The sequence below is a fragment of the Lobosporangium transversale genome, assembly GCF_002105155.1.
Source record: "Lobosporangium transversale strain NRRL 3116 chromosome Unknown BCR41scaffold_4, whole genome shotgun sequence".
Classification (NCBI taxonomy): domain Eukaryota; kingdom Fungi; phylum Mortierellomycota; class Mortierellomycetes; order Mortierellales; family Mortierellaceae; genus Lobosporangium; species Lobosporangium transversale.
Genome location: NW_019028982.1, coordinates 981,926 through 1,007,021, shown reverse-complemented (window position 1 = coordinate 1,007,021; position 25,096 = coordinate 981,926). Strand labels below are relative to the sequence as shown.

At 42.6% G+C, this 25,096-nt stretch overlaps 2 protein-coding genes across 2 annotated transcripts; both read left to right on the top strand.

Annotated features, from left to right (window-relative positions):
- Positions 1-788: 788 nt before the first annotated feature.
- BCR41DRAFT_419225 (hypothetical protein) lies at positions 789-2,821 on the top strand (the record flags this gene model as incomplete). The annotated part of the gene is made up of 5 exons (XM_022029726.1): positions 789-1,035; positions 1,065-1,414; positions 2,275-2,406; positions 2,556-2,656; positions 2,784-2,821. The coding sequence occupies exons 2-5, from the start codon at positions 1,134-1,136 to the stop codon at positions 2,819-2,821; spliced, it is 552 nt and encodes a 183-aa protein (XP_021885186.1). The 5' UTR covers positions 789-1,035; positions 1,065-1,133.
- Positions 2,822-11,889: 9,068 nt separating this feature from the next.
- BCR41DRAFT_346810 (hypothetical protein) lies at positions 11,890-15,199 on the top strand. The gene is made up of 2 exons (XM_022022966.1): positions 11,890-14,458; positions 14,547-15,199. Exons 1-2 carry the CDS (start codon positions 11,931-11,933, stop codon positions 15,166-15,168), a joined length of 3,150 nt encoding a protein of 1,049 aa, XP_021885185.1. The 5' UTR covers positions 11,890-11,930; the 3' UTR covers positions 15,169-15,199.
- The last annotated feature ends 9,897 nt before the right edge of the window (positions 15,200-25,096 follow it).

Genomic DNA, 25,096 nt, shown 5'->3' with positions numbered 1-25,096 from the left:
CAATGATTCAAGGATAGAAACACATTAGCGAGAACGCGCGAGCAGCGATGCCCTTGCAAATATGGGTGTGCAGTTGTAGCAATGATATGCACTACATCATATTATAACTGTCTGTTCTGTTGTAGAGCTGCTTTATTGTACTTTTGTGCATGCTACTTCCCTACTTCAAGTCCTACTCCACTTTTTTGTTTTTTTCTACAGCTTCCACGAAGGACTCAATGCTGGATCCAAATGGCATTAATATCAATGACAGCAGGTCAAACATTAAGCGCATTGATTAGGGCAATTGTACACCAACAATGCATTCCTCGAAGAGTCATAAAAGGCTATTTCCCGACCTGATCGATAGCCTTTGCAAGGCCAACTACATAAAATGCATCGAACAGAGCAAATGGCAGGTAAAGAGTGCTTAGCATACTTGAACAGTATACAAATGCAACATACACAAACACAAGTATAAACATGCACATGGATGGGCGTGAAAGCCTTACCTGCTACCGTAGGAGTGAACATAAGGCTCAAGTGAAACGAATAGAGAACTATTGGCTCAGCCTGTAGCTTTTGACGATTCAACTCCGCATTCGATCTCTTGAGGTGGAATATCACAGAATCGAGGCGTGTACAATATCCACGGTAGCTGAACTCCATAACCTAAAACGCGAAGTGTCCCCGATCCAAAATCAAAGGAGACCCAGCCTTGTATCCCTTATCCTTAATTGCGACCAAAAATGGTCGCAATTTTTTCTTTTTTTTTTTTTTTTTTTTTTTTTTTTTTACTAAGTGCTCAGTTAAACAACATTCTACTAATTGCGACCCCCCCATTCTTAAGCTAAATTAAAAGAACTTGATCTCTGGTATTACGGGAGCGCATTAAGAAATGCATTTCATTATGATGATTCATTCAGCATGCACGTTCTTATACGACGACCAAACCATGAGCTTATTTTTTCCTTCATTCATTTGAGAATGAGAATGGTTAATCTATTTTTATTTCAATTGAAACTATGCCTTCATGTCTTTCAGAGGCATTTGGTGACATACTGAGAGAGAATAACAATAAAAGCCCTACTTTTCTACGCTTCCATACCGCTAGGCTTTTATGCTATTTCCCTTCAACTTCTATCTAGTACACGATGGATCTGCAATACAATGTTAATGATGAAGACTATCAATCCCAACTTGATGACTTCAAAGGTTTCTGGCCCTCATACTTTGAAGGTGAACTCACATTGTTTGATGAGGAAATGGATGTTAGTATCACCCGCAATCACGATGGAAACTCGACTTTGCTTTCACAATATATCACTTCGGGTGACTTCGCCAACACTAGTGTGCAGATGAGGCCCATTCGTTCTTGGATGCCACTCTTCTTGTGGCTATTAGATATAAGTATCGTCAATTCATACATACTATGGTATACTAGGAAAGGATCAAAAAAAAAAAAAAAAAAAAAAAAAGATGGACATCGCCAATTTCGTTTAAATCTTGTAAACCAACTTTTATCGCTAAGTCTCAAGTTGTCATCGAGCAAAGGAACTCAAAGAGAAACGTAGAAACTAATGAGTCTCTGGAGGCTACTTTCAAGATATCAAAAGGCCCATATATTACTAAGCACTCTCTTCCAAGCCCTCGTCGACATCTACCAGGCTTTCATTTCCCGATAAGAACCAAAGAAAGTGAAGGAAGGATGTTAAGAGTAGGATGGCATGTAAAAACTGCAGGGTTATGGGTATTAAGGAAGGCATGAAGTCCACCTCACGATCAGAATGGATATGCGCTACATGTAGGGCTCCTCTTTGCTTGAAAGCAAAGCAGAATTGCATTGAGAAAAATAAGCTATAATATTAGAGGCCTTGCGAAACTCACAAATGTAGGGTTTCGGAACCTTATTCGAAAAATCAAACCTAATTTTGGCTATAATGACTTTTTGAAAATATTTATGCTTGTAGAAGAGACATTCTACATTTTTTGACAAAAAACGTAGAACAAAAGAGAATTGGTGCCATTGATGGCCTATTTCTCCAATTTGGAAGCGAAGTTAGAATAAAAGTTGGCTAATTTATGAATTAACGTATAAACCCATGTTATACGTAAAAATTCTACATTTTGCCTTTGTAGAATGTCTTTGCAGCCTACAAGAGCAACCTTTATTTCTACAACAAAAAATGTTTCGCAAGGTCTCTATTATGCGTACAAAACACATGTAAAAAACTACCCTAAATTTTTCCAAATTGCGACCATTTTTGGTCGCAAAAATCTTATTTTCAAATTCAGGGATAAGGCGATAGTCACCACGACTATTTCCGGCAGCGCATACCAAAACCTTATTGTATTCTCATCAGAACAAGAGCTTCCTGCCCTATATTTGATGGGTATCTCTAGTCTCCGGCACAACTGGGATAATCTGTAAGAGTATGGATGATGAATCATGGGAGATGATCCGTTAAGCAATCCTCCACTCTAAAGAGCTCAGAGATGCAAGCATCAATACATATGTATAAGGCGCTTTTTATCTCCAGGTTGTATATTCCTTTATTTTCTGTTCTTTTATAAAGACTTCTCAGAATTCTACCATCCATTCCACATCATGAGGCTCTCAAGCATCTTTATCTTTTTCATGTTGCCTTCTTGGCTATGTTCACTCCTACGGTAGCAGGTAAGGCTTTCACGCCCATCCATGTGCATGTTTATACTTGTGTTTGTGTATGTTGCATTTGTATACTGTTCAAGTATGCTAAGCACTCTTTACCTGCCATTTGCTCTGTTCGATGCATTTTATGTAGTTGGCCTTGCAAAGGCTATCGATCAGGTCGGGAAATAGCCTTTTATGACTCTTCGAGGAATGCATTGTTGGTGTACAATTGCCCTAATCCAATGCGCTTAATGTTTGACCTGCTGTCATTGATATTAATGACATTTGGATCCAGCATTGAGTCCTCCGTCGAAGCTGTAGAAAAGAACAAAAAAGTGGAGTAGGACTTGAAATAGGGAAGTAGCATGCACAAAAGTACAATAAAGCAGCTTTACAACAGAACAGACAGTTATAATATGATGTAGTGCATATCATTGCTACAACTGCACACCCATATTTGCAAGGGCATCGCTGCTCGCGCGTTCTCGCTAATGTGTTTCTATCCTTGAATCATTGTGTTGAATACATCCTAACGGTGCTTCAAGGGAACAAAGAGAACATCCTCTGTTGAAGCGTAGATGTAGCCCTACCCAAACTCCAAGCTTGGTGGCGCTTGCCATTTCATTCTATTAAAGAGAAATAAGTAAAGTAAAGGCTTCGTCAAGCTTTGACTTCAGTTGTCTATACCATGCATATCACAGACACTGCTCAGTGGCAAGAGCCTATTGTTTCCACTGCATTGTGTCCGCCTTCTTTGAAGGATGCATATAGGACACTAACAAGAGCAGATCAGGACCTTCGATCTACTATGTTAGAAGCCGAACCAAATCACACTCTTAGTCAAGCTTTGTGGAGACCAAAACATCAAGAACAAGCTGCTTCATGCAGTAATGCATTCTCAAATCTAACGCTGCTGCTTTCAGTCTCAATATGCTGTGCCTGTCAAATACTCCCTCACTTTCACTCTCACTTCTATCTACTGCAACGATGATTTTACTAAGCTATTCGTCTAAAGGGTCATATAGGGTCTCTAAAAGGGTTGTAATATGCTATAGGCGAGCAGCTACTTTGCACTTTGGCGTTGGTTACGCCCATTATTATGTACAGTACCTCTTATAAGAGGCTCAATGAATGTGTCATATTGCAAAGTTAAGCCAAAATATCTTTTTATTTATTTACACCTCTCACATCGTTTAGTATTGAACTTCCTAATGATGAGAAGAGTAGCTCATAATGCGTATTTTTGCTTTCAACATCTTTACTATCACTTGCAGCCGAGCAAGCACAAGTTGAGTAAACTATTGCAGTAAGGTTTAGGATGGGACCCGAGACAGAGATTTAAGGATATGAGGCAGTCATCTCGACAAGATGCATCTAGATCAGCCAATTAAACAGATAGATGCGATATAACGAGATGAAGTGTTTAATATACTTGAACAGTGCATAAATGCAGCACGCAAACTCAAAAACAGACATGCACATAGATAATTGTAAGGATCTTACCAACTGAGTTGGGAGCGAACATAACCAAGGCGGCAACAGCCATGGAAAGGACAGCAGTGGTGGAGAACTTCATGATGTTGGATAGGTAGTAGAGATCTGGTGAGCTGTTTTTGTTTGGAGTGTTGTATTGTGTGTGAAGAAAAGAAGAGAAAAAAGGTGAGAGAGGACCTGCTATTATATATATAAAAAAAAAACAGTTGCAGTAACAATTTGAAAGGCTCTTTCAATGGAGATTAGATTCTACAACACCCTTACAATGGCCTTTTAACTATTTTTTAAGAAATGATTGAATAGGGGCACGCAGGTAAGCTATACAAAAGCATACATTCCTGTTCCTTTTCTTTATTCGTGTGGGGAAAGTGAGTTTATAGTAGAATTAAGCTTTTGAGATACGCGATCAGGGAATTAAATCGACGAAGCAATGAATTTGTGGGACACTCAATCAAAGAAATCTTGCTGCCATAACAAAAATATAAATTTTCTCAACATTTGGTTCTATGAAGCTGCAGTGATGCGTATATGTGAGATGGTTGACGGAAAGACTGTGTACTCATGTATCATATTACCAAACAGGCGAAGCTACTTTATCCATTTGGGATACTCGATCAAAGCATGTTGTTCACACTTGAAGCTATAAAATCGATACGATGGCATCCGATGGAACCTTTGCCTTGAATATTCATCTCATGCTTTACGTAGAGGGATATCATTAGTAAGAAGTTTGTGTGCTATCCTCATCTAGTACCACTAGATTGTTTCTAGCAACGAACCCAGCTGGATCAGAGTCTGAGGCAATGCATTCAATTAGAGACTGTGAACCTTGCATATTTTATTCCTCTGGTAGTTAGTACATGCATCTACCAGGCTGAAACTACGGTCCTCTCTCTCTACCAGGATAAGCCATATCCGTCTGGAGAGGCCATAGAGGTTTTAGGCATGTGCCAAAAAAGCGCACATCAGTTCGGGAGGGATAGCGATCAAGCCTAATCGAGATCTGTATACTGTAGATCTCTATAGTGACCATTTCTGGTCGCATTTCTAAACTCTTGTGCGACCCTCCCCATTCTTAAACCAGATTAAAGGAGTGCATTGAGGGATATTCCATGATGATGATCCCCTCCTATTCAAATTCTGCTGCGTAAAAGTACGCTTTTCATGGTCATGGGCATGGTAATTGTCAGAAAGAAAGGATATTTGCCCATAAATCCCATATTAAGAGTCACCACAAAAGAGTTTTCGAAGAGACTGTTGCGGCGACCAGCACAGATTCGATTTGCTACTGCTTGTTACTCTGTCTGTCATCTGTGCCGCTCATATCTATTTGGCCTTTAGGTGCAAAAACACATTGGGAAATTTTAACTCACGTTGCCTCAAAACTGTGCCAATAGCGTGCTGAAGCTGTTAGTGGTCGAGGTTCCTGTTTACGCCTTTGCTCTTGACACTAAAAGGTTGGAATCGGGAATAAGCATCGCAAACCAAACTTTGCCTTGCATAGACGTCAGTATATATCGATATTTACCATGGGTATCGCTATCCATGCGGTAGATATGCACCCTACATATCAGATGCTGTATCAGCCTATGTCCTGGCGTGCTATACATCAAAGTTCTTCATCCTTCTGTCCAGACTATCGCGTTGTTAGTCTTTTTACTCCCAATCATGGCTCCCTTAAAGGCTCGGAAATGACAATAAAAACTTTCACGTGTTTCATTAACTTTTCTTGTTCAAAGTATCTAACAAAAGTTTTCTTTTTCTATGTCCAACACTATTTACACAAGCAGCAAGTCTGAGCTATGTCGAAAAGGAAAGTCTTGAAAATAACAATGAGCGAGCGATTCAATCGAATTACACCCCTTGCCAACGTGTTCTAAGCTTGAAATATTGCATCGATGCCGGCAGAAAATAAGGAGATAAGTCAATGTTGATATATTTGTAGATTAGATTCCGGCCTTGTGTTCTCGAGACTTTTATTTTATTATGACATACTGTTTTTTTTCAAAAAAAAATAAATAAATAAAAGATTGATAATTCATTTCGTGTCCTTTATCCATGCAGTCCGCAGTCGACGACCCTTTGTTATTTTCGGCATGAACTCGAGTCTCTAATTACAAGATGGCATTGACATAATTTAGAGGATAGAGGAGGAGGCGATAATAACGCTTTTTACCTTCTTGGAAACAATTAAATTCCAATTTATCAGCGCAGATCGAGGGAAAGGTCAACGAAAAATGAAAAAAAAAAAAAAAAAAAAAAAAAAAAAACACTGCTATAGTGTAAAAGAATTTGTCAGCCACAAATGGACCAAGCTGGCACTTTTTCCCTTGAGTGGGGTTTGGGATGAGACATGTATTATCATATTGTACAAAGACTTTCCTACCATACAGCCTGTGGATATTGAAGTTCCCCTCTCATGAAGCTATTCAACTGCAAAGAGGATTCAAGTCAGCATTCAGTTCTCCGCCTTTCAGGAATATCTTGGGTTCAGATAAGTTTGATTTTGGACGTCCGTTATTTGAGTAAACTACCATATTGTTAGATCGGGCCAGGTCTGCTGGTCAAGCCAAGTCAATTGCTGGATCAGTTAGAAGGACCAAAGCAGCTAGAGAGGCTTGTATCTCATACTTTGCAGAACTAGTTCTTTAAATTGAAGAAAGACATGATGTGTTTCAAAGGAAAAAGAGAGGTCCCATTCTTGGCTTTGGGATGTGTTGGGCTTATTCCTTCTTTTTCGACTTTTTGTTTTTCTCTTGGGCATTGGGCAATTACTTAATTACATTGTTTGTTGTTGTTGCTTACGCCATATTAACATGAGACTTCACATGCGATCGCTTTGCCGCTCCAGAACTAGAAAGGTCTAAAATAAATTGATAACGACAACCAGAAACGTTCGGGCGTCAATCGCGGTGTTATTTGAGCCACAACACACGTGCTCATTCCTTCTTCTCCTTTCTCCCTAAACTTGGTCTCTCCCCTTACTTTTCTTTCCGTTGAATGTGTTCGTATAGGCTCGTCCCAGCCCTCTCTATCTTGAAGTGTGACCTGGAAACATGTCAGTTTCCTTTTAAGGTCACCTCAGTCTAGAGGGGCTGGAAGAATTTTTGAGTGTTTTGGCTTGGATCCCAAAAAGGAAATCGCTTAGTTTTTAGAATAGGTGGCTCAATTCAATCGAAAATTTTCAAGCATGCTTCGAAGTGAAATGAGTGCTGATTGAATTAAATTGCTATTCTAAAACAAAAATATAACACTTCCTTTTTGGGATCCAAGCCAAAACACTCAAAAATTCTTCCAGCCCCTCTAGTCATATATGACCTAAAAAGGAAACTGATATGTTTCCTGTCACATTTCAAACTAGAGAGGGCTGGGTCGAGCCTAGTGTTCGTACTCTATTCAAGCTTTTTCCTATAACGGAAAGAAGGGACGAATGGATGGTGATAGCAGCAAAGAATAAAAAAGAGCGGGACATCTCAAATGGGGGAAGCGGGAAAAGCTCTTTCCTTGTATGGGCTACAGTGGGATGGCTAGTGAAAAAAAAAAAAAAAAAAAAAAAAAAAAAAAAAAAAACGCCATTAATGGCCTATGGAGCTGGTAGTAAGTTTATATATCAAGATTAGATCCCGCTTGTCGGTAAAATCGTGTTGGGAGAAACGGAAAAAGAGAAATAGCTGGGAAGAGGAAATGGTGGGTACTTACAGATATGGATGCATGCAAGTATAACATGCAGAAGGGTACCTTTTTAAAAATGTTGTTGGGCTACAAGAAACTATAACACATGTTCTGTCCTACGCGCATGTAGTTTTCAAGAAAAGAAATCCTTCATGAATGCATGAGGGAACACAAGAGAAAGGGTCCGACTTTCTCACAAAGCGTTTAATACGAAAGAAAACGCCCATAGTGGCATAAAATATTGACGCTAAGCATAGAAATGTGTAATGTTCACGCGTTAGGACATGTGTTCCTTTTCGATCACAGTGAGTGCAACGGAGTGAGGGAATACAGGTCAGAAGAGATGGATCAACTCGGCTCTGCAGGCTAATGTTCTTATTAGAAGAGAATAGAGTTGTCCACAGTCTATTGAATATTGAGGCATGACATGATATGGTTTGACATTTAACTGAGCCTTGTGGAGGAAGGCGGGGGAGAACAGGAACAAAATAATTGGTGGCAGGGGGAATAAAGATCCCAATAATGAAGAATTTTCCTTTTGAAAGAAATGAATGAATCAATTATATATATATGATTCAAAATACGTACTATATATTGAGTGAACCAGTGAATTCAACAAACCATCCATACTGCACACATGAAGACGCAGGAGTTTTTTTTTTATTCTTTTTTTTGCATAAAGAGATGAAGGTGAAGATGACAATGATGCTGAACGATCGAGTTAATGCATATTAACCACCATATTCCGTCGGAGAGAGCATCCAACTACATACGAAACACACCATATAAACAGAACAAACAGATCTGGAAGGGGTTAAGGAGTAACAATAAGAAAGAACCAAAGGGTGTTCCAAACAGGGTATGCAGCCTGTGCCTTTCTTTCCTTCTTCCCTCTCATTCTATTCATTCTAATTTATCAACCCTGTTCTTTCTCTCCATTACCCTTGCTCGTTTTTCTACTTCCTCTCTCTTTTCTCTCTCTCATTCCTTTTTCTCCTTATTCTACTTCAGTGCCCATCTTTTTAACATTTTGTTTTTTGTCACACACACACACAGGTAAATATTAAAAAACCTTCAAAAACGGGAGCACCTTCTTTACAGCCTCCAATTTCCAATGAGATAAGCATTTCAGTCAAGTAGACCAAATCAACGCAATGACAAAATTGACAATTAGACCCCCCCCCCCCACATCTGCGCAAAAGGGGAGTGACAAAAGGTGGCGTAGGCGTGGGTCTTTTTTTTTGTGTTGGGAGCAAAGGGTAAAAAGGACAAGCGCGTGCTCGTGTTTCGTCTATTTCCCCTTAGATTGTGTTTACTATGGGTTCTCAATTATCATATGGCAATCCTATCCACACCTCCCATCCTTCCATCTCGCCTCTCCCGTATCTATTGAAAGAACAAATTTTATATGTATTCGCACTCTCCAACATTGCATTGCAATAGAGGACAGACAGTTTCTCTCTGTCTGTCCTTCCTGTCTGTCTGCCCTGAATGTCTGTTTCTGTCGCATGTGCCAAAGGGTGTGTATGAGAGACTAGGCTCCAATGCATCATGACATCGGGTCTGTTGTCGAGATGTTTTGTCATGACTACCCCTCACTCGTATTTACCTCTCACACGCACACTCACACGCTCTGAAAGTATAAAGTAAAAAAAAGAACCACAGGAACAAAAAATAAGAAAAGTGGGTAGGGCATGCATTAAATAAAACAGAAAAAAAAGAGTGAGCAGTACCGATGTGTCATGCATTACCATGCCATGTTTACCACCCCCACTGGCATTTTCATTCCTGCAAAATAATAACCAATGCTTCGGCCCTAACATCCCAATGATATCCTCCTTTTCTTTCTTTATCTCTTCATTTTCTACGTCCTTCCAAATCCTTCCTCTTCTCTCCCTCACCTCACACAACGTTTTCCTTCCTTTAACTTCTTCTTTCCTCATGCTTGTCAATACACCAATACTTGTTCACGCATTCATTCCTCATTTGATTCCTACCACTTGAACAGCCAGCCTCTTTTTTTTTTTTTTTTTTTTTCTGTTTTCCATTCAGCAAACAACTCGGCTAATCAATAGCAGACATCAAGCGACCATTTCTATCGTTTTCCTATCGCCATTGCCACTAGTATTCTATCAATTGAACCTTGCACATTGCACTCCCCCTACCTTGGTGAGTAACAATAAAAATAGCACACTGCACACTATTCACGCGTACACATTCACGCACACGCACATATTCATATACACACACACAAACACATTTATGCATGGTACCCCCTTCTACCCATGCACAAACGAGAACAGTTCGCAATGAGAGTTAGACAAATGACAAGTATTAAAAAAAAAAAAAAAAAAACTCCACCAGGCCTAAAAGAGCCATTGAGTACTCATGGGTCGAAGGAAATCCAAAATCCTCGAGGACTCAGAGATAGGGCCTTCTTTCAGTTGTAAGGGCAGAGCAAAACAGCAGCGTTACAGCATAGTGGCATAGTAGTCTCTTGCCCTTCTCCTTTTTTTTTTTTTTTTTTTTTTTTTTTTGGCGGTTCTAACCTCGATTTCACACTCATGCACACACTCACACCTACAAACGCACGTACATCATCTATACTTTTTCTTACGATGATAATGACACAATGTCTCAAAGAGAAGGCTCCTTTGGCCACTACTTTTTTCCACTTTTTTATGCTCATCTTCCTACGTTTTCACTCAGACTGCGAGTAAGGAGTGCAGGTATAGAGAAAAAAGGTCTGATCTCGCGTTTTTTTTTTTATTGGTCGCGTATTCGAATTTCCAATCTTTGTTTCTTTCACTAGCGACGAGTCACAGCTTTTCATCTCATCGAGTTTTTCTTTGCGCGTTTGTGTATCCAAAAAAAAAAAAAAAAAAAAAAAAAAAGAAGAAGATTGATCTCATCTAATATGTCATAATGTATGGACATGCAGTGCATTGATCACTTAGCAAGCAACAGCAAGAACAACAGAAAATGTTAAGGGAAGCCTGTGTTCCTTTCTTGTCTTCCAAATCTGTCCTATTGTTTGAAATATTGGTCACATGAATTTATTTTTAATGACCACTGTTGTCGCCTCTTTAATTTCCTTTGAAATGGTGTGAGGGAGGAGGAGGAAGAGTGAAATATCTTACAAATGCATTACACTATCAGAAGAGAGCTCTTCATGCATCCTATTCCTGGGAGAGGTGAAAAAAAAGAGCAATGTTACAAGCTACCCTCGTGGCCTTTATGTGTGTATTTATATATCAATAGGACTGCTTCACTCTCATATCCTCGGAGCTGTCCTTGGACTGTAATTGTCTTGCTCTTGTCAAAATCTATCCGAAAGTAGTTTTGGCTTAATTGCATTTATTTTTCGGTGCTCTTTTGGCCCAATGAGCGATCCAATGTATTTCTGACAAAAAAAAAAAAAAAAAAAAAAAAAGTAATAGCACATGCCAATAATATATATTGGAATATCAAGTGAACGTTCAGTCAATCGTGAGGGCAGAAAGTTTTTATTTTGCACCCGTTGTCCCACTATTATCATCATTGCCATGACCACCATGGCTTTGGTGTCTCCTCTTTCCCCCCCTTTCTGTCTCAAACATTTTCAAATAAGATATGCGTTGTGGTCAATAGAATTACTCCAAGGGAATCTGTCCCTTGTTTCACTCTTTCTATCTTGATATCTACCCTCCATCGACTCCATGCTACCCATCCTGTCATGTCGTCTTTTTGGCATTATTTGATGCTCTCATCAAGAAAAAAAGTCTAACCTACTTCTCCTTTTTGCGCTCTAAACGTTTTATTTTAGGATTGACAGCATTGCTCTCCCAACTTACACCTCCCTCTCTTTCTCTCTCTTACTTCCTTCTTCTTTCATACCTCACACTAACACCCATTCACAGACACACCAATACATATCTTTGCCCCTACTCCTGCTCTTCCTTCAAGACTATCAAACACAACAGCTCGGCTCCAGAAATTCAAAAAAATCACATCAACCACCTTGCTTTTACATTTTTAAAAAAGAAAGAGTGATAGAGAGACTAGCTACACTGGCACAGTCGACTCTTTTTTTTTTTTTTTTTTTTTTGCATCAAAGCTTTTATTATAAATACAAAGCACTCTTCCAAAACCCATGACGCCCGTGTCATCATCACGATTAGATGGCCTAGCGGAGGTCACAGAGCTGGAGCAAATACCCTTGCCATACAAGGTCCTTTATCATACATTGATCCTTAAGAATGAAATGCCAATTGATCTTTTACAAGAGCGTCAACTCTCTGGGTCACAACAACTCTTGACATGGATTAAGGCTGCCATGTCTCTCCTTGAAACTGTTTCAGCATCTCATCAACCGCCTTCACAACAGCAAAAATCATCACAACCACAATCCCTGCAGCAATTATTTCAAAGAGACGAAGAGGAGGATGAAGAACTCGAAGCTGAAATTCAGGATGTTGTCTCAGGGTTTGGACAATATGAATCTACCATAGAATCAAGTATTGAGATTTTGTTGCAGTTGGAGGAGGCGATTTCTGAACGGTCATCAACACCATTACCGAAGGATGATGATGGTTCACAGGCTCATCTCAGTCCAGAGATCGAAACAGTTTTGAGTGAATGGTCTCGGTTTCGTGGGATCGTCAATGACCTCAGTGGATCTATTCGAGAGCATCAACGACTTCGTGATGGGATCCAAAGCGTCCGTAACATGACTGAACAGACTCAGATGGCGACAGGGATCCTTGAAAAGTGCCTGAGGGACATTGCAGCAGACAGGCAACGGACCGCCGAATTGGCTCTGCAAGATATTAATTCATGGAATGAAAGCTCCACCAGTTTGAACAGTCAAGACAGTGCTAGCTCATTACGAGCACGAGCCACGACGTCCGGCGTCGATAGCAATGACATGCTGGAGCTAGACTCGAGAATGGGATTATTAGCGCTTCAGATCGATACCCTCCAGAAATCCTACCCAGAATGTACACGATCTAGCAAGCTCTTCAAGAGCAGAGCTGGCAGGAACCTGAAGCAGCAAGAGGGGGGTTCAATTGCGGAAAAGAAATATGTAATGCATAAACTCTACAGAGAGTTGCTCAAGGACTGGCATGCTTTTCGGACACGTAAAGACCAGCTCTGGCGGGATCTCGAAGAATGTGATCGATGGAGGACACGGATTGAGAAAATGGCTAAGCAAATTGAGAGTATGTTGGAGCCTGTCGAGATTTTCCACAAGATGTGTGTCAACATCCTTACTACCTTGGATGCTCAAGCAACAGCAGAAGACGAAATGGATGATACCATGTTACGGAAGTCTTTGACCGTTGATATGCTCGATATCGCAGAAGCGCATGTTGAGCTGTCTGCATCATCTGCATCATCTGCATCATCTGCACCAACCCATAACAAATCTTTCATGGATCCCGAAGAACCAGTGGACATGGAAATGCTTTCATCCGTTCTCCAAGAACTGGACGAAAAGCAGAACATGACAGCACCAGCTATTGAAAATATGTTTTGGGTTCAAGAAGGCGAGATCCAGCACCGATCAAAAGCTGCAACCGTACCATCTACTACACCAACGCCAACTTCTGAAACTCCTGTGGATGCTCCACAGCTCTCTCCTGCTTCAAACTCAACCGCCTCGTCACCCACACCTCCAACTATGGACCATTCCCCATTATACCCTAGTCTGGCTATGCTGGAGCGTCAGAGAAATTTAAAGAACCGATGGTCCAATCTCAAGACATCGCTTGACACCATCGGCACTAAGCTCCATGCCCATCATATTCGATTGAAAGAAAAAGCCAACGTGGCTCTGATCAAGAAGGAAGAAGCTGCAGAGGACAAGACCCTTGTTGGTAGTGGCAATAGCGACTGGGGCTCTGCCCCTCGGCTGCGACGATCCAACACAGTGAGTACTCAACAAACTCTTCCCACCAGACCTATTTCACCCAATTGGAAACCAAGCCACCATCGGTTCTTGCGTGGCAAATTAGTGACATCCATGTCGATGGATTCTTCCGCGGTCCGAAAGTACATGCTAGTCAAGTCTGATAAGCCTGTCTGGGACAAGCCCCGACCATGGTGCCCCTCTGCCAATCCACAGTCACCTGGCATGCCTGGATTCCCATTGCAGACGTCTTCCTGGGGTTACTATATTGTTACTACCTCCAAGAGTGAAGAGAATTTCGGCGCACTTATAGCAACACCAGCTCCACCACCTGTTCGTGCCCCTACTCCAAAGCCCCCACCTCCTCCCAAGTTTAATCGACCTCCATTCTCTCCAGGCGGTAACCGTCGGTACACAGCTTTCAATAAGCCTCCTCCACCTCCTCCATCACGTTCACTGTCTGTGACAGGTGATTATAAGAATAACCCTTACTTGACAGCATCAGGAGATACGATCGACTGGGCCAAGACGCTTCGACGCTCAACCTCGGTCACAAATATCAAGCCCATCAACCCACGTGGCCGTAATACACCAGCAAGCAGACAGAAGAGAGCAGTATCTGCTGCAGCAGGAACTATTCAAGGCCAGGGTATTGGCTCAAATTCCAACAAAAATAGGAGTAGTCTGCAGCTCTCGAGCGGTGCATGGGATTCAAAACATAACAATGGCACTAATAACAATGGCAGCCGCAGACACTCACTATCTTCCTTGTCAGAGGAAGGCACAATTATGGGACATAGCATCAGTGCTAACGGCCACAAGAAGGGTGGAAACGGAGAAACACCGTGGAAGTAATAGCAACAATCCACTTATGATGCAGAATAACGACTCAACCTCGAGTGTCGACTCAACAGATAGTTCGTCATCAACATCGTCATTGGCGTCCATCTATTCTGCGCTTTACGACGGAGGTCGCACGAGTAGCAACAATGGTAATAATAACAATAACTATGGTTCCTCGTTATCATCATCGATTGGAGGACGATCACCTTCACCGTATGAGCCCATGTTCGGGTCGTCGTTTACAGCGGCTCGATCATCTGCTGCGCTTCATTCTGCATTGATGGCAAGCATGTCGTCATCGTCATCGGCATCTCTGAGATATTGTTCAAGTTCACTCAGTAACCACAGTGGTAACAACAGCAGCAACAGCAACAACGATGACGATTTCTCGTCTTCGAAATTCCAACAACACCTGCAAAAGCAACAACAAGAGTACCGTCAGCGGCAACGACAACGACAACATAAAGAACAGATGAAGAAATTGGGAACGACATCTGCATCATCATGGATGAGCATGAACATGAACTTGAATACAGGTAGCATCCTGTCAGCTCTGTCATTTACCGTTCCAACATATAATTTTGAAGATGAATTTGGACCTTTGGGTCAGAGGAAGGATTCAATCACTGCTATGTAACAACAACCAAGCAACAAACACATTGCCGCCAAAAAAAAAAAAAAAAAAAAAAAAAAAAAAAAAACAACGAAACATTCATCATCCCATTTCCTATTTTTGTATACCAGTTTGTCTTCGTTCGTATGTTTTATTCCCAACCTGTATACTTATAGCTTTTCTTGAAACAATACAAAAGAAGAGAGAAAGAAAACGATACCCTCTATACCATGTTATTAAAAAAAAAAAAAAAAAAAAAAAAAAAAAAAAAGATCCGCATAAAGCTTGCATTGCAAATAAAGCCATCGACATGTCAAAATTATAAATAAGACACTACAATGTGGCCTTTGCATTGATATAAAGAGAACTTGTTGTCCTTGATTTGTAGTCATCAATCTTCTCTCCCATCATAAAGTGATGTTGCTCAGAGAAAATCATTAAGAAATAACCCGCGATCGCACTTTTCCATGTCTGGTTGAACGATAAATGCCATTCTTGAAATAAATTTCTTGAACTGGCCACACCATGACATGTTTGCGTAGCTCAATGATATCCAAATTCATAGCATCCTTCAGTCAAATGGACATTCACTATAGTCAGGACTTAGTGGTGTAAATATTCTCACAGACAGAGGCTTTGACGGAAAGAGGCGCCATTGGGTGCCGATTACCGCCATAAAGATAGAGATTAAACGAAGACTATCAAGTTCAAGTATGCTTTGACATTTTCATTTTTGCATGAAGTTTCATCTGTTTCCCTTTTTTATTCTTATTTTGCGAACTAAGCGGCTGATGATGGCTTCGCTTCCTGCTCGCTTTTCTTGTCACTGACCATTTGCAATTCTCTTCGCCCTTTTTTTTTATTCCCTTCCTCTTCTTTCCATCCTTTCACCATATTTTCGTATATCTCTCTCGGTTCAAGTACTCATAGTATGTTTAGCTTTACTCACTTTGCTAAATGGTTTTTTCTTCCATAACAGATGACACAAGCCTAACGAGTGATTCGAATAAACCATATCAATTTGGGGAAAACAGGCTTTTTTTTTAAAAAAAAAAAAAAAAAAAAAAAAAAAAAAAAAGGGATGGCTAGAAAGCCAACCAAGACAAAGGGTACTCCCGCCACAAAAGGCCCTTGACCTCGCCAGTATTTACTTGAAGCAAGCATGAAAGGCAAAGGACCCTGTGCTTGCTTTGGAGATGTGTTTCGATGCAGAGGTTGTTCTCTCACGGGTACAACAACCCGACCAAAGGGCGTCGGGCCCTGCTTCAACAGACGCAGACGAAGCATTATGCAAGAAAATTGCTGCCGCTCTGAATGACGTTGGCGAGTTATTCGACAGCCTCGGCCACCCTGACCATGCTCAAAGGAGTTGTGAACGCGCAATTAAATGGAGCAATTCAGCCTCAAGCATTTCCCATGCACGCAGTATCTCCGAAACAAAAATGATGATCACGCTAGTAAAAGCTTTGCTTACGATAGCACCAAACAAGAAGGCAACGTATTCTACAAGACTATTAAAACTTCAAGGGCCTCTACAAGCCGTAGCAGCGTAACTCTCCCTTTAGGAATATTTGAACGCGGTGTAGCCCGGGTGGCCGTTAAATACAACTTACCTTATCCAGGCGCTTATCTGGACAGTAACCGTCACCTCGTATATTGTCTTGGCTTGCTTTCCTCTGTGCCTATCCCAATAACAGGCCTCACAGTCCAAGAGCAGGAATGGTCGTTAGCCACGTCGAGCAATCTGGATGAACATGAGCGCCTTCGTGACCTGGTATCAGATATGATCGCGGTGTTCATTAGCGATGGAGCCAAGACAGAGGCTACCATCACTGAGGCCTTAACTTTGGCTCCGACTCTCAATCTTGGTCAGTTCAGGACACTTCTTTTGATTCTTATTAGTGGGATCGGACAAGACACCATACTGGATACTCACTTGTTGGAAGGATTGGCTCAGTTAATTCAGCATGCCCCGCCTGGATACCTTGACTCGGATGATCTAACCAGAATCCTCGCACTTAGCCCACACCTACATGACGCCCACGAATACTCTGACGATCACCTCTACCGCCTTGCTGTCGCAGTCTCACATGTCCTTGATACTATGGTCAATAACCAAGTCAAGGGTCTGAAGCGAGAGAAGACCTATATGCCGCTAACAGCCTACCTGAAAAGGCTGCAAGACAGCTCAGATCCATATCTTGTGTACTGCTGTATATATATGATGACGAAACACCGACGCAGGCAATGCTAAGACGTACACTCCCTGTGGCTCGAGGAGTACATGGAACAACAAGCGCAGTCAGCAGCTTGAATATGGACGTCTTCATCGATGAGCTGAACAATATTCAGAAAGAGCTTCTATATTATATATACCATTGATATGAGCCTGCGAGGATATGGAGGCACAGCCTCGCTACATGAGACTGGAGCTACATTCAAGCAGTGTGTGGAAAAGGTTCTCAGCTTTAGTCGCAAGACAGCATGGTACCCAGTGCTTCGAGGAGCTGACATACTTCTCCAGAGAGGAGAGCTCGCCAAGTTTAAGATTCTTGCGTGCAAAGTATCTTGTCGACTGGATCTAGCATTTCAATGGGGACTATGCCAGCGGCTAGGGCATATTGCATCTGATCCTCAATGGGCCATGGACACCCGCCGAGATGCTGTTGCTTTTCTTGGAGAGATATACAAAAATGATAGGGATTACTTCCAAATCAAGCAATGGATCCTTCACGTCCTCAGGAAACTAGCCTCATCGCCGGTGGGTAGTCCACGGGGTATGTTTTTTTTTCTACACGAATCCACTTGCATGTCCGTACATTTTGCGTAAAATGATTAACCTCATTACTTTAAAATCCTTTTCATTTTTTTCTTCGCAGCTGCAAACGCTTTGTTGAATACTCTAAAGAGGGAGGGAGGCGCCAAAAAGCAAGAGTTATATAAAAGTTGTCTCCAAGAACCTAATATTCAGTATCCCTTCACTGCTTCGCTACCTCCATCTGTACCTTCTTCGTTGCTTGGCCGTGTGCAGGAGAAGCTTGATACCGAGAAACGCGTAGGCCATCTTAAACAGCAGCGGATAAATAACTTAGATGGCCAAAGCTTCTATATCCCACAATATGCCAAAGCAAATGCTCAAGCGCGCCATGACGATTTGTTCCTGTTGATGGGCAAGTCAAAGGAGTTCCTGGACGGGGATCAGAAAGTGCTGCTTGTCCAAGGCATTGCAGGAGCAGGCAAGTCAACCTTCAACCGCACTCTGGAGAGTACTCTGTGGAAAGCATACCAAAAGAGACATGGTCGAATCCCGTTATTCATCGACCTACCAGCTATTGAAATCCCAGAGGAGGATTTTGTTGCAAAGCAGCTGCAAAAGTATGGTTTCACAGAGGCACAGATCATGGAACTGAAGCTGACCCGCTCATTTGTCTTGATCTGTGATGGATATGACGAGAGTAAACTAACTAGCAACCTGTATGTTAGCAACCAGCTAAACCAGACTGGGGGGTGGGTAGCTCAGTTGGTGATTAGTTGCCGCAGTGAGTATCTTAGACCAGGTTATCTTGACTTCTTCTGTCCTATGGACCATAATTACCAAGCGAACGCTACATTATTTCAGGAGGCTGTGATCGCTCCATTTTCGAAGGGCCAGGTCAACGAATATATCAACCGATATATCGCTAACATGGATCCGGTTTGGCAACCGGAGGACTACCAGCATGCAATCAAAGCGGCCTCCAGTTTACTGGACATTGTGAAGAATCCATTCTTGCTGTCACTCTCGCTGGAAATACTGCCAGAGATGGTTGCCTCGTATAAAAATATCTCCAAAACAGAAATCAAGCGCGTCTCGCTGTATGACCAGCATATGAAATTGTGGATAAAGAGGCGTGAGAAACAACTAAGTGAGACAATAGGACTGGAGGATAGGCGGATATTCCAGAAACTATCGGAGGAGGGCTTTGCACAGAATGAGATCAGATACTTGACAGAATTGGCTATAGCAATCTATAAACATCAAAACGGCAACCCTGTAGTAGACTACACTCCAATCAAAGATAAGAGTACATGGAAAGAGCGATTCTTTAGTAGAGAGAATGGGAAAAGCCTTTTGCGAGAAGTCTCTCCGCTCGTTTGTACAGGCAGCCAGTATCACTTTGTACATCATTCTATTCTGGAGTACAGTTTGACCCGAGCGATCTATGAGCCACTGGGAGTGGTAAATGCTTTCACAAACGATGAGGAAGCAGCAGCGGCATCAACTTCCCATCGGTGGAGCATCGGCCCAATGTGTACTTTTGGTACCATGGAGCTAACGACGCACCAGCAAGTTGTTGATGCAGCCAGGCCAAGTGAGGACTCTCCCCTAGCATGGAAAAGCTTTATAAACGAGCCATCTATCCTACAGTTCCTGGAGGAGCGTGCCCGCCTTGAGCCTGTATTTAAAGAGCAGCTGCATACCTATATTGAGCTCTCGAAGAGTGATAGAAAGTGGCGGACAGCAGCAACTAATGCAATAACGATTTTAATCCTAGCAGGGGAATCGTTCATCAAAGCAGACTTGCGAGGCGTTCAAATTCCAGGCGCTGATCTCAGCTATGGGGTATTCGAATATGCCCAACTACAAGGAGCAGATTTGAGAAAGGTCAAACTTCGCAGCTGTTGGCTTCGTGAAACTGACCTGAGTGGTGCAAAGATGACAGGTGCACAGTTTGGATAGCGGCCGTCTCTTAGAGGAAGTGGTCGGGCATGGAGTGGAACATACTCGCCTAATGGCAAGACATTGGCTGCTGCTTTCATCAGCAGTTATCGCAGTGGCGCCTCGATCGTTGTCTATAACACATCAACATGGGAGGTACATTCGACTTACAATGGGGATGGATGCACCGCCAGATTTACGTATTCGCCAGGCAGCCAACACATCGCTATCGTGCTTTTCACATGTACTGTTCTTGTGTGGGATATAAGGAGAGACGTTGTGGTTCACACTTTGGTGGGCCATACAAGTACCATCGTTCCTGTTTTTTACTCACCAAATGGACATCATCTTGCCTCAGCCAGCCATGATGGATCAGTATACCTGTGTGACGCCCATTCTGGTGTGCTTCAAAGTGTATTTGATGCTGTTGAGGCTGTGCTAAGCTTGGTTTATTCACCTGATGGAAGGCGGATTGCAATTGGTATTAGAGGTGAGGCGGCATGGTTATGGGACACAACAACAAGAGAGAAGTCTCTGATACCACAAGACTGGGATGACGAGATTTGCCAGATAGTATATTCACCTAATTGTGATCTGGAAGTGCTACGAAGGACGCACTATCCTCATTATCAGAGTAGCCATGGGACATATGTGTGACCTCTTTTTATTCCTTCTGACCGAGAAAACTAAAAATAAAATAAATAAAATCTAGCGTTCTACTCTCTATCTACAGTGGTCATCAAAAGTCATTCAATGAATTAGGAATTTCGACATTCTCATTCCTTTCTCCAATTTGATCTTGCTTGTCGCTAATGAAACTTACGTAGCGAGTTTGACCATCGACAACGTCACTCCTACTACAATGTCAATGAGCTCCTGTTGCTAATTGAAAATTTAGATGAATGCCAATTATTGGCATCTCATTGAATGACATTTGAAGAAAATCAGCAGCTTTGCTTTATTTGTTTTTTTTTTCTGTTCTTCAGTAATGTGTACGACCTCCTTTCATGCGATGTAGCTCCTCTACCCTTCGTGGCATACTTTCATATAGCTCATCAAGGAAGTCAGGTGGAATAGATGTCCAGATATCCTGTAGTCTTTCCCATAGTTCATCCAGATCCTTTGGTACCTTCTCATATCCCTTGAGCCGATGATCCATGTAGGCCCATACATTCTCGATAGGGTTGAGGTCAGGAGAATTTGGAGGCCACTCCAAAGTGGTAATGTGTGACTTAATTAAGAACTCTTTAACCATCCTACTCGTATGAACACTTGCATTGTCCTGCTGAAAAATTAACTTTTCAGGGTCCTGGCCATACCACTTCCATGAGCCGAGGACATAATCTTGTAGAACATCAACATATAAAGAGGAATCAACTGTGGCAGGGATCCTGCAACCATCGCCTACACCATGATAAGTGATACAGCCCCACCACATAAGTTTGTTATGTGCTCCCCTTGATCTCTCTCTAACATCTCGATCTTCTAAAGTCCTGTGGCCGGGTCGCCTATATTGTGTTCTTCCTCCTAAGGACCCTAGCCTTTCAAAAAGCTTTTCGTCCGAGAACATCACTCGCTTCCAGTCATCAACAGTCCAGTCAAGGTGGTTGAGGGCAAAATTCTTCCTTTTCGCAATCTGCATTTTTGTCAGCCTAGGCTTGAATGGGCGGACATAGTTTTTCAAACCCTCTGATTTTACATAGCGTCGGGCAGTCTCTACACTGACATGCACTCCATGGCTCGATCTGATGTATTCTTGAACTGCCAGAATGGATCTAAGTTTCCCCGTATCAACCTCGCGTGCAATAACCCTCTTGGTAGCAGGGGAAACCAATGAGGGTCTGCCCATTCTGGGTTTAGGAATATTGTCCTTGACGTCCCTCCTGATCCTTATTGCCGATGAAATAGAGATACCAAGTTGCCTTGCCACTTCGCTTGTAGACTTCCCTTGTCGAAGTAAGGCCTGAGCATTTTGTACCTTTTCCATAGAAAGCGTCCTCATAATAAATACTAAACGATGTGGAATGTTAATTGTAAGTAGAGGTGTATGAAGATATAGCTGAAGGTAATCTTGGTAGAAAAAAGAGAAGTGAAAAAGTTTTTTTTGCAATCAACATTGAAATTCAGCAGAAGTCATTCAATAGGCAGGTCAAATTGAAATTGGTTTTATTTCACAATGAAGTCATAATTAGGAATGAGACATGAAAGTAATCATGAGGTGTGGGAACAAATGCACTACCCCAAATATACTAGCCACATGCTAGATGAGAATGAAGAAAAGGAATGAGAATGTTAAAAATTCAAATCATTGAATGACTTTGATGACCACTGTAGTAACGAGTGAAAAGAAAAGGGAGGTGTGGGAGGGACATATGTCCCATGGCTACTCTGATAATGAGGATAGTGCGTCCTTCGTAGCACTTCCAGATCATTATCCTCGTAGCCATGGTCCATATGTGACTTCAGAGCGAACCAAAAACCGATGTCGTCAAATTTGAATGGGTTTTGCGGGAAACACGGTAGTGTTTGTTGAAAACCTTGTCAGACGACCAATTCCCTTGAACCATGATATCTTGGGTTGATACGCCAGCGATGGCTGCCAAGGTTGATCCTATAGCGCGTGGCTTTGGAGGAGGCCGTTTCGACGGAAGATTTGGAATCCGACGTGTGATTTCATTCATAAAAGTGCCTATGGTACTGACCCTAAGGACTTTGGACTTGTCTTTCACAAAACGCATAAGAGGATTGAATTTATAATCCTGATCTTTGTGGTGCTCGATTTCGAGAGGTGTGTCCGCTATCCGTCTGGTGTATTCTGTATAGGCCTCGACTGGGCAAATTTTCTTGTCGTTAGGGTGTCTACCTACGAAGATCGACTTTATGATGCGCTGCCCATCGCGCCGTTCCTTAGGGAAGACTATGGTAAGGAGAAGACCCTTTCATTGATATCTGACTTTGACACATCAATGCAACCGATATCATCTGGCCGGAGAAACGCACAAACGCCTAAGAGCCAGCAGAGCTTGCGAGAGAGCTTAGGCATATCAAGATCCACATTGTCCTCCATGCGGAAGTATGAAAGGATGGGTGAAATGTCGAGTGCGGATACGTGCTCCATTTGAAATACGCCAGTACTTTTCATTGCTGCCATGAACCGCTGAAAGTAGATATTGCCTGTGATCACGGATGTGTCGTCGTAAAGCTTTAAGATGGCTGATTTTTTGTTAAGAGTGGTATTCCTACTCCAAGAATAGATAATCCGCGCATGGCATAAATAGTTAACTACAGCAATTGCATTTGGCGTACTAGGGTCGAAGCCTTCTTGTTGAGCCCATACTGCGAAAGCCTCTTGAGTTGGCAGATATTGTCGACGTGTTTTGCTGTTGGCACCTGCTGAATCTAGTAGAGTGATAGCGGATGGTGAGAGTCCTGCATCTAGATCTTTACGTCGCCTCTTATTCTCCATGCTGTCAATGACCAGAGTGGATTCTTGCTGAGGAGATCGCTTGCGCTTCCGACGGCTGGTAGGACTGCTTCCCGAGGGATCGGGATTGGTGGTGCTACTGCCATCTCCTTGATGGTTGGGAACCATATTGCACTCGGCCACCATGGGGTTATTACTGTTGCTGTCAGTTTCTGGGTCTGTATCCTCTCCAAGATGATTGATAGAAGATTCCATGGGGGGCAAATGTAAAGGTTGCCCATCTCTGTCCAGTTGTGTTGAAGGGCGTCTATCTTCAGAGCATCTGGATGGAATTTCCATGAGACAAATGTCGGTAGCTGTTTGTTCTGTGCCGACGCAAATAGGTCCACCTGATGTGGCCCCCATTGGTGTTCCAGTTGTTGAAAGAATGGGCGACTGATCCTCCATTCCAATTGCGATATCATTCGCCGTGACGGTGCATCCGCTGGGTTGAATGCAGATGGGATGTATGTCGTCCGAAGTCGAGTCCCCGTTGCTAGGCAGTGACGCCATAACGTGTCCGCTAGTCTCATTAGTTCCGGAGACCTCGTCCCTCCGAACCTGTTGATGTGTGCAATCGTTGTCGTGTTGTCGCATATGATGTTGATCATTTTGCCCTGTGTTATTGGTAGTTGAACAGCTCGAAGAACTGTCTGTAGTTCCTTCCAGTTGATGTGGTGGTCTTTCTCTTGTGGAGTCCATTTGCCACTCCATGTTTGATTGTTGATCACGATCCCCCATCCGGTGTCCGATGCATCCGTGTATATGTCCATTTGTGTCTGTTGTTGAATCCATGACAGACCATTCCATGACGTCAATTGCTCCTTCCACCATTGAAGGTTCTCCTTGGCTGGTTCCGTGAGGGTGACCGTGTCCGACCAAGAAGCTCCCTTGGCTTTTAGTGCTGTGTTCTTGAGGTGAAGCAGATTCCGTGTCATGAATCGCGCTGGGAACACTGCCATAGATGTTGCCATTGCTTTCCCGACGAACGAAGAAAGTTCCCTTAAAGAAGTGGCGCCTTTTCGTAGTAGCTTTCCTGCCTCGCGCCGTATGTCCCTGACTTTGGATTTCGGAACTGTGACAGTCATATCCCGGGAGTTGATGGTGAAGCCTAAATGGTCTATTTTCTGTGACGGGATCAACGTAGACTTGGCTTCCTTGATGAGGAATCCTAGCGCTGCCAACTTGTCTTGCACTAGTTGAGTGAACTGGATTGATTGTTCTTTGTTCTTGGCTAGGATTATCAAATCGTCTAGGTACGCTGATATGCGAATTCCTCGTCGTCGTGCCCATTTGAGGAAAGGCTTGAGAACTTTGGTGAACACTAGCGGAGAGAGTGAGAGCCCGAAGGGAAGTGTACGGAATTGAAATTTCCGGTTCTTCCATTGGAACTGTAGATAATGACGATAATCTGGATGGATTAGTACGTGAAGAAATGCGTCTGATAGGTCGATGCTTGTCATAAAGTCGTTCTTCTGTAACATTGCGCATACTGTCGTCATCGTCTCCATTTTGAAGTGCCGCTCTGAGACGTAGGCATTCAACGGTCTTAGATTTAAGACTGGACGAATGTCCCCGGTTTTCTTGGGGATAGTGAATATTCGGCTCTTGAAACCAGGGCCCGAAGCGACCTCTATTGCTCTTTTGGCTAAGAGTGCGATTACCTCTTGATCGATCGCCTTCTCTTCCTCCGCTGCTACTCGAGCTTGGTACGCTGTTGAACTGGATATCGGTGGCCGTTTGTGGAAAGGGATTTTGAATCCCTCGGAGACGACCGACTTGACCCATTC

Coding starts and splice junctions, on each gene's coding strand:
- BCR41DRAFT_346810 (XM_022022966.1), top strand. CDS start 11,931: ATGACGCCCGTGTCATCATCACGATTAGATGGCCTAGCGGAGGTCACA. Junction 14,459..14,546: donor AGACACTCACTATCTTCCTT/GTCAGAGGAAGG, acceptor TGGAAGTAATAG/CAACAATCCACTTATGATGC.